Raw genomic sequence first — 10,585 nt, forward strand, 5'->3', positions numbered from 1 at the left:
TATGGTGCTCATTATCTCCACCACTATGGCATTTTATGTCTCACAATGTTGAACCATGATGTAAATTGTTCGCTAAGTGGAGTAGCTCTTATCCAATTATCTACCCAAAATCTTATTTAGGTGCCATATTGTATTTTGGAATGCGCCCCATTTTAGAAATGCCTATTTAACTTTCATTAGTCCGAACTAGAAGTGTGAGTCTCCTGTTTTCCTTTCACTTTGTGAGAGTCTTACTTTTATAGTATTTGTTTTTTAGCAATGTTTGCCAAACTCCATCCTCATTCAATAGCTTAAAGAGTCATTTACTGAGTAGACATTTATTTTGGAGTGAGAGGTCAATTATGCCTAAACCCTCTTGATCCTTAGGTTGGCACATAATGTGAGGACCCATCCAAATTGTATTTGAATTAATCATTAGGGTGATTGTTTAATAAGATAAGAGCTAGCACATGTCCGTCTCTCGATGCGCCACATGCTAACCTACATCTCATTACAACAATCGTAACCACCAATGATTAACCCGAATCCAATCCCAACAATCCCCACATGTTCATTTGGATAGTTCCCATGAGAGCTATTATCCAACACATATCTCTACCAACATGTGCATCACAACATCGCGATTAAACGAGGGTTCAAATTATTATAAGTTGATAAATTAAACAAATGACAAGGTATTATCTAGCGTAAATATACATAAATCACAACGGAATAAACATCTTAAAGAAAATAAAGACTAGTGGCATCATTTGTCTACAAGGCAACCGACCAGAGCTAGTAGTAGTATAGTGACTACTCATCACCACACCGCTCCTGGTGGGGTACAAGTAGCCGGCATCTAACTTCACATGCAAAACAATCAACAAAGCACGGTAAGTACGAAGGTACATCCAAGGCACATATGGGTATATATCCCTGACTCTAAGGATAATGCATTTGGATGAATTAGTAAGGAATAGGCCACAAGGTTAACTTGAATTCTGTGAAAACAATTTAACGACATAGACATGTGAGCACCTACATAACCTAAAAACTTAGGCTATCCTAGCAAGACCATAACAATATAATCATAACCACATGCAAATGTGATTATCTCAACATAGAACATACCTGAGCCATCTTATCTCATCCCACATATAACCTCCATATCACCAATCCAAACAAGACTCTACGGTGACATCTAATGAACATTAAGTTTGTTCATAACCAAGAGCGTGGCAATTTGAATTGATTTTACACCCTGTAGGGGAGTACATCTTTACTCACACGACACAAGACCACCCTCCATACAACATGTCAGTTGCAAGCGATGATTCATGTGATAACCATTCATGTACCCACCCTGAACCTTTGTTCTCATGCCTGAGTATGTGGAGGCTACCTAGATCTACCACTGGAACAATCTCACATGCTTCTACAAGCCCTCTCACTCACATCACGGGCGCATGAGTCACATGAACGCGGTAATTTATGATACTTGGCTCATCCTTACCCTATTCGGATATGTGATAGTATGGAGTGGTGGTTAAGTCAACAGGTAATGAATAGTGCTTAAACGAGGCAAGCGGTCTATGCCATCCGAGTTCCTCTCCCGACGTACCTCTAGCGTCGTCCACATCTCGTCTCATTCTCACCAACTCTTCATCCCAACATCATTACCATCGTGAAAGTAATTAAGCTTATAGCTCGCAAACGATGGAGCATTCCACCGCTCGACTTCTACCGGTAGCCTATGTATTACTAAACATTTCAGATAAATTTTAAGTTAGACATTAACATTATTATCCCCAGGTTACAAGGATTGGGATCAACAATCCTTCTTCTTCGAAGGCAAGAATCTATTATATTTCTCCCATATTTTGGTGAATTGTTAGTCAATCTGTTAGATATTGCTATGTGTCATATATGCATGTTTAGCACATATTATAAGAAGACTAGAAAATTTGATTTCACCAATTTTGGACTTGTAATGAATTAATGGTGAATTAATGAAGCTTGGTCCCCATGGATCGACGTCTATGGCTAGGTGGAGCTTTGTCCTATGGCTATGGGGAGTGGGGGAACTCAGGGGAAACGAGAGGAAAGGAGTTGGGGGCTTCACCTTGGTGGGGAGAAGATTTCTAGAGGGTTGGCCGGCTCCCGAGAAGCTCCAATGTGGAGATGGACTCCGGGGTGCTCTGACTGGCCTAGATGTGGAAGAAGACATGGGGAGCTTCTATCGTGACAAGACGATGGGGAGGATCTCGGGGAAGTCTTCAGAAAGCTTGGGGAAGCCGTCTCTGTCGATCTCCGACCGTAGTGGAGGCCGAGGTGGAGCTCTTCTCTCTCTCTCTCTCTCTCTCTCTCTCTCTCTCTCTCTCTCTCTCTCTCTCTCTCTCTCTCTCTCTCTCTCTCAGGTGGGGAAGAAATGAATGATTGAGGGAGTGAGAGGTGATCGATAGGTCATAAGTGGTTGCTCTGAGCCTTGGCGGTCAGACCGCGGGTTCATCCCATGTGCTGAAAGTCCTCTTTTCTTTTCCTCGTTTCTTCCTATTTTTACATCATCCTTCCTAAATGGTTTTGGATCCTTCCTAAATGGTTTTGTACTATCTAACTATTTTCAAACAATTCTCACTCATAAATATAGGTGGAAAAAGCGAGGCGTTTAACGACGTAACCTTTTCAGAAAGTTTTTAAAAAATATAAAACAAAAACCAAAAATATGAATTATAATGTCATGATGTATATGCATGCTTAATGACTAGGTTAGAGTTTTTGGGGTGTGACACATAATATTTCACTTTGCAAGTCCATACTTTTGATTATGACTGTCATATACTGTCAGAAGAACCTGGATCATAAATAATCCAGTCTTTTGAGCACTTCTCAAGGATTCTCAAAGAATGACACCATGAACATTGATAGGGTGCTAAGGACAGAATTAATCAACACTAATCTACCCCCTGCTAATATATGTTTACCCTTCCAACTGCTCAATCTCTTCTCAAACCGTTTCTCAACTTTTTTTCAATCGCAGTTACGTAGTTTGCAATGCTACATAGGAATGCCTAGATATCTAAAAGGGTATAAGTCAATTTCACATTTAAATATTTGTGCATATTAGTACTCAAACTCCTTTGTTGCCCAATAGAACAATATTTCACTCTTATAAAAGTTGACTTAAGGTCAGAGAATTGTTTAAAGACACATAATATGAGCTTCACACTTTTTTGCTTGCTCCATATTATGCTTGATGAAGATTATGATGTCATCTACACATTGCGTAATAGATAAACCATCATCCATCAAATGTAGTACAACCCCAAAACCTAACCATTCTCTTTAGCTATGCCAAATAAAATGGCCAACATATTAGCCACTATGTTAAAAGGATGAGGAATAAACCTTGGAAAAGAAGAGGAGCTTATGCCAAGATGGAGCCATCTAAGGGGCCCACTTTTCACTTTCCAATGATTCTTTGGATGACCCGCACAAATTGACCACCAAATATTCCGTCCCAGCACCCCAAGCAATACCATATAAATGCAATTTGCATGGTCTTAGGAGTTGTCCATTAGGACTTGCAGCTTCCAACCCCAACCCAACTCTCCAATTCAAAAACTTAAACAATGACTACAGAATCAGAGGTTTGTGGGCTCAAGAATCTCTATAACTCGAGTTCTCGTTGCATTTTTTCTTCTCATATTAGTGAATTTAGGATTGGTTTAGATTTCTTATGGTGCAACCGTGTGCATAACCACAATAATATGTGCAGTGGTATTTAGGACCGTATAATAACATAATGAAACTAATCTCAACGAGGACCCATATTTTCTTTCATGGTGGCTGTACTAATCTATTTGCACAAACCCGCAGACACCGCGGATAACGGAGCTCCATGTAAGGATGGACTGCAATGGCTGCGAGCACAAGATCAGGAAGACCCTGCGTGCCATTGAGGGTAAATAATTCTAATCTGAAACTCAACAGTTTCTTTGACTTCAATTCCCACCTCATCCAGGCATCCAGCTCGGCTTGTGATGAGCATTCCGAAAACATCTACAGAATGTAAACGACATCTTAAAGTAGTTATGGAATGGCTTTGTGAAGGTGTTAGCGAAGTATATATAGATCAAGCTAACCACAAGATCACAGTGGTGGGAATCGCCGATCCTGAGAGGATTGTCAAGGCCATCAGGAAGACCAAGAGGGTGCCCACCATCTGCTCACACACCGATCCCGCGGCCGAGGCTCAGCCTCCACCCGCCGAAGGGGAGGCTCCACCTCCCGCCGACCCGCCAGCGGACGCGCCTCCGCCAGCTGAAGCGGCACCGGCGGAGCCCGCACCGGAGAACAAAGAGGCGCCACCCGCCGAGACCCCAGCCACCGACGCCACCGTGATACACATGGTGCATGACTACCCTTACGACCACGGCCACCATCTGTACAGGGAGCACTGGGCGAACCACCCCGTCGACATGCACGGCGTCAGATACGACGCTGCACCTTACCATGTGACGCACAGCTACAGTCACCACCGGCCGAGCCCTTACGTAGCCGAGTACGGGTACGGGGGCTCTCCTGTCCAAGAAGGCAGGTACTACAGCCATGACTACTACCCAACCAGGGGCAAAGGAGATGGCAGCCAGATCACCTCCATGTTCAGCGATGAGAATCCAAACGCATGCAGCATAGCCTGAGATCAAGAGGCGATCTGATGCCAAAGAAGGTTGCAAAATGCGGAGACAGGTAATGCTTTTGGCATATGTAATAGGGCTTGTGTTTAGTGGTAAGATTTGAATGTGGGGTTTGTGTGATGTAGTAAGAGGGAGAGTAAGGTAATGGAAGATGAATAATAAGATGCTTAGCTTTTAGTGGGAGATGATTTTCCTGGCAATCACCACCATTTTGTATTTTCGCTACCCCTTCCATGCTCCTCCATCTGAGATAATCTGATAAAGTTGTGGTCCTGTATGTGGTAAAAGGAAGTGGGGCACAGGTGGTCCACTGTTTCATAACCAGTTCTAACACTGTACTGTCTAGTGTGTAGCATGACAGGGATAGGCACTTCACATGTTATTCTTAAAATGTTTACATCTGAAATGTATGTATCACAGTTTTTCCTTTTGAAGAGCAAAACCACAATAAGGAATTTGTTGAGAACATAAGGCTCATTGTGTTCTCAAAAACATAAGCTAATCTATTTATTGGTAGGAAAAACAGGCACTATTCTAATGCACTTTGCTATGCAGATTTTTTCAGAAATGATGCAACCTTGATCTCTCTTCTTTTCATTTCTTTTTTTTATATATATAAGCAGGGGAAGTGCTTATCTTTGTATTAATCAAGTAGAACAAGTCAGCACAAACTTATAAATCTGATGTGATCTGCAACTATATTAAGTTTACAAAGGTAAGTAGAATTTTTTGATCAACTGATAACACAAAAGGTTAATTAATTCCATTTAACCTTTGAGCAATATCTCGAGTACTACTAGCATGGCATAAAGAAAATATGAGGCGAGCAGTACTGCGAGGGAAGTACTAAATACTGACCTAGCGAGGTGGTAACTGGCATGACAGAGACCAGAAGAGGCCGAAGTGAGCAGTTACATCACTGGATGGGGGCAGGTTCTGTGTAGTGTTTTTTTTTCCCTCTTTCCAGTCCACTTGCAACTTTCACAACGTCAGACGATAGACTTTTTTTTAAGGAGCCGTAGGAGGGCTGCATATTATGTTTACTATTTAATGGTTTCTGTTTCGTTCGTATGTGTTTCGTTTCTGGTATTTTTGGCATCTACGTTCTGCTCTTAAATTCTCCGTATACGTGTTTCGCCTTAGCAACAAATCCCCATGTTCCGCTCCTCTCTCCCCGTCCAGGATCCATGCGCACCATAAATCTCGCTCTCCCCTTTTGTCCTTCCTCTCACCAACCGGCCTCCACTTTGCCCCTCAACAGCCGCAACCGGGACAACGCCGCCTCGTGTCCGGCTGGCACGCCACCCCACCCCCCTCACCCGTCAAACCGTCGAGCGTCCTGACACCCTTTCTCCCACCGTCGCTGCGCCCCGAAACTAGAAGTCCTCCCGTTGGAGCGGCCAACAGGAGGCACGCCCAGAACTCGATCTCCGGATCCCCGCGCACCGCTGCAGTGCTTGGCAGCCTCGCGTCGAGCACTTGGTGGGCGCGACGCCGAGGTCTGCTCTGCTCCAAGCCGCCGCCGCGCCACCATCGTCCTCCTCTATTTGGTAAGACCTTGCGCCAGGATCCTTGCCTCAACCTCCTCCTTCTTCCCCCCGCTCCAATTCGAGGCTTCCCAAACTGTAGCACCGCCTCCCCGTTTTCCACTTTCTTCCTCGGGGCTGACCACCGTGGGCAACCCAACCTGGGCATGCCCCAGTCTACCTCGACAGGGAAACGAACTCCCGTTGTCGAGGCACCCCTCACGCGGCCCCTATCCCGGCCGAAAGTCCCCCCCCCCTGGCGCATGGTATCCACCGCCGCGCCATCTCAGCCTGCGCACGCGCCGTCTCCCTAATACTAGTGTCCCTGGCTTCCCTCTCCCCTAGCCGTGTTGCGCCCCCCACCCAGCCACCGCCTTCATCTCTTTTGCCCTGAACCGCGGCGCCCCTGCGCGTGCTGTCGTGCGTGGAGAAGAAAGCGGAGGGGAAGAAGAAAGAAATGGATAATGCACACTATACGACAACACTTTTCTGGGTTGTTTCACCTGCCTTCTATCTCGTCTCACTTGTGTACAATTAGGGAAATGCTGCTTAACATGTATGTTTAGTGTGGCAAGTCTGGAAAAGTTAAAATTTTGAGGATTTCTTAATACTTTGATCATCAAAAGTTATCCTTTTAATGAGGGGTAATGATTTAGGCATTAGCTTAGCATATGGCGATGAACACATTGTGTTCCATTTTAGCATCTAGGTTTAACTTGCTGTAGTATTAATTGCATGTTGTTAAGGCACAAGATTTCTTCTAGAATTGCTAATTTCATGGTGTTTAAGAGTATGTTGGTAGTAGAATAATATCACAGTTGGTCAAGTAAGATGTTGATGTTATTGACTTGTTTACTGAATGTTGACAAAAGGAAAAATAGAAATACTGTTGGCACACCCATTGTACATGCAAGGAGATGATTCAGGGCAGTAAGATGGATTTTTTTGGGAGAGAGGTGTAGGCGAGGGAATGTGATGCTGTTATATAAATCTAATGGGAATTCGTTCCAGCTTCTTGTCAGAAACACATCTGGCTCATAGGAAGGATTACTAGAGGGTGTCAAGGAAACAGAACTAGATGCATGCAGCAGGGTGTGGTGTGAAACTATGCGTTTTTATCACGCTTGTGGGAATATCTCCAGCTTCATGGTCTAATAATACTGTTTAGACCGTAATTGACCATTCCAATTTTTCACGGACTTTAGAAAACCGTACAAAAAAAAAGATCAGATGATGTTCCAATAGAATGATAATCTCGCTTGAAAGCTGAAATATTCAATCTGATGTCATATCTAATCTACAGGCTTCCGTTTGTTATGGACAACATGTTTCTATCATGAAGCGGTAAATTGTAATCTGATTTATGTTTTTTATTAACTGTAAACCTATTTCAATTTTTAGATAGGTGCTAATGTATTCATGCTTGAATTATATTTGTTTTCCATGAATTTTGTAGGCCTCCAAGGAAGCATTCTAATTTTCCTTCATGGACTTCTTCTTTGGATGAAGGACGGTATAGTAATCTTGGAGGCATATGGGATACATTGGCTTCTCATAATTTAGCTTCCTTTGGTTCTCATGTTCATGGGAAATTTTTGCTTTTGCAGGTATTTATTTTGAGGTTTACTCATTTCTTTTCTCTATATTGTTTCAAGAGTTGTGTTCTGGTGCTCCCTTTCTGTAAAATTTGAGAATCTTAATACAAAACTAGCTGATGTGGTTGCAGACAACACTTTTGGTTCCCGTTGCAAGATAGCTTTCCATCATAGCTCATGTGACACTCAGTCAATTGTATTGTCTCGTGTAAATTTCTAGCTCTCGTTGCAACGCACGGATATTGAACTAGTATTAATAAAAAGAGCAGCCTAACGAATTAATAATGCAACCCTATAGGGAAAGGAAAACTGAGCAGAAAACCATAATATAATAGACAACTATCTAACTAAACTAGGTCTAAAACACTGCAACCCTAGACCATCTACCTATAGTAGACCTGAGATAGTCAACTCGACAACACTAGACCATCTACCTGTAGTAGATCTAAGCTGGTCGCCACCAACACAGGGAAGGAAACTCCTAAAAAAAGTAGGAATAGGTTTCATCGGAGAGGCTCTCATACAGGGTAAGAAGCACCACAACATCTGCAACGAGGGAACGACGCCCAAGGACAATGATGGTGACGACATCGATAGGAGGCCGAAGCAGGGCTTTCGCCAGATTTCCCATCAGGGAGAGTTGGGGCTCGATGACAACGGCCATCCAAGTGTGCTAATGCACAAATCCTGGCTGAGGCATGAAGATCCCAACGATAGTGTGAAGAAGTCAATAACAGCACGCGGATCTAGCCACCGCACCATTGCAGCGCCGGGCGTGCAGACCTGGCCACTATGCACGTTGTTGTGCCCCTGCACCGTTGTGCCTCCGGGCCGCAGGGCTCGCTGACCTAGCCGTTGGGTGCGTAGATCTAGGCCACCGCGCATGCGTGAAGAGGGCGAGGCGCACTAGGAGCTCGGGCACTGCAGCTGGCCCATCAAGGCGCAACGCAGTGGAGGCTCAGCGAAGCGCAGCTTCCCGCCCAATCACCGACGGGAGCAGCATGGATCCCACCCCAACGCCATCACGGATCTGGCCTAAGAGACCACCAGAAGGAGCAAGCTCCTAGCTTAGGATGGCCAGATCCGGCATGTAGTAGCATGGCAAAACGTGTCAACTCGAGATCCAGATCTGCGTAAGGAAAGGAAGGGAGAGAGTGAGGAGGAAGCCATGGTCAACACCACTTAGTGTGAGACGAGGATCCCCTGACGTCGCGTGCCGTCGCTAACACGTGGGGTCGAGTCCACGCATCAGCAATGAAGTCACTGTGATGTCGGCGTCAAGGGATCCGGATCCCTGGGTGTGGCGGCCAACAGAGGGCGAGGGCAGCGGTAGTTGGAGCGTTGAGGTTTTGCCGCCTGACGCGAGGGCCAGTGGCAGCACCCCCGAGTTCTGTTGGACTTGCACTTGGAAATTTGGGGCTAGCAGATCTGTTTTGCCAAATTTTGAAGGTATTAAAGGATGCAGTTCAGTATCATATATATATAATATGTGGGTAGATATGACTCTATAGTGTTAAGTTCCGTACTACATATACAAATATATACATCGGAAAAAGGCCGTTGTGTTGTATCATAGAAGTGTTTAACCCCTTAAGTTCAATTATTCCTTTTAATTTTTAAAGAGAGAAAGGGCTTGACTGAAATTATGCACCCCCTCATTCCCTTATAAACAAACAAACCAGCTCTTAAATTGATACTGGAACTTGCCGAGCAAACTGATCATGTGAAAGTGGTTTAAGGTATAACTCGTAGAGAAAGGAGACAATGCGTTTTGCTGTTTCAAGTTTAGATAAGCTTCAGCTCGTATTGGCTAAAGATATGATATTCTTTAAAAGAAACTTAATTCAAGGGCTCACCCCGCGTATTGGTGCAGAAAGGTAGAGACAGTCATTTCCAAAAAAGTTTGAATAGATAAGTGAATAAGGTGAGAAGACAGGGACAGACGGAACCAAACATACTGGCAAATGAACTATCATGTCTTGCAAGTTTTCTACTGTTCCGCAAAAGGGATTTGCAAAAGAAATGATAAATTTCTCAAGTTATGTTATTTGTCAATTTTTAATGCACATAAAACTTATTAAAAATAATAATTGATGTAAATGATACTGACATACTGCTGTGTTAAGACACATCAGGAGTTTCATTGGTCTGCAGTTTTCACCATTCTCAGGACCATTATGAACACAAGCATTGAGATCTTCTGAAAGATGGACAATGGTCATCATTTCAGCAGAAAATATTTGACTTTGCATCACCTACACATTTGGAGAAAACAATAGAATTATGACATCATATATCATTAACCTGGGGAAGTGCCGGAGGAGATGTATGATCCAAATCATCGCAGTTGTCAACCATTGATAAATTTGATTATGAAAATACTTATTTAAAGTAGGAAAATTTGGTCATCAACTATGCAACGATTGATGTATGATCCAAATCATCGCAGTTGTCAACATTTGGAAATACTTATTTAAGGAGAAAAACATAAGATTTTATAAAGGTTTGAACCCTCTTATAATAATAGTCCTATGTCATATTCTGTATTTTTATCTCAAAAAAAAGACAAATGCAATTGAGTGTATCTAGATTTAGTCCAAAGAATCTCGACAAGTTATCTCCTGTTCTAAATCCTAAAGTTATTTTCAAATAAATCCAATCATGACTCAAATTTGTTATGGATCTCATTGAGTTAATTTTACTTCTATTGGACCAGGTTTGTTGCAGGTTACTTATCCAATTTCTGGCTTATCTCTGTCTTTCGTTGCTCTATCCACCTCCAAACGTA

At 43.3% G+C, this 10,585-nt stretch overlaps 1 protein-coding gene across 2 annotated transcripts; it reads left to right on the plus strand.

The window, feature by feature from the left end:
- Positions 1-3,535: 3,535 nt before the first annotated feature.
- On the plus strand, positions 3,536-5,000 carry LOC133888041 (heavy metal-associated isoprenylated plant protein 6-like). 2 transcript variants are annotated; one of them, XM_062328139.1, is made up of 3 exons: positions 3,536-3,626; positions 3,856-3,940; positions 4,045-5,000. In XM_062328139.1, exons 1-3 carry the CDS (start codon positions 3,609-3,611, stop codon positions 4,677-4,679), a joined length of 738 nt encoding a protein of 245 aa, XP_062184123.1. In that variant the 5' UTR covers positions 3,536-3,608; the 3' UTR covers positions 4,680-5,000. The 2 variants fall into 2 exon arrangements, with proteins under 2 accessions (XP_062184123.1, XP_062184131.1); XM_062328147.1 differs by having other exon boundaries at positions 4,090-5,000.
- The last annotated feature ends 5,585 nt before the right edge of the window (positions 5,001-10,585 follow it).

This window comes from Phragmites australis, chromosome 1 (assembly GCF_958298935.1).
Source record: "Phragmites australis chromosome 1, lpPhrAust1.1, whole genome shotgun sequence".
Lineage (NCBI taxonomy): Eukaryota > Viridiplantae > Streptophyta > Magnoliopsida > Poales > Poaceae > Phragmites > Phragmites australis.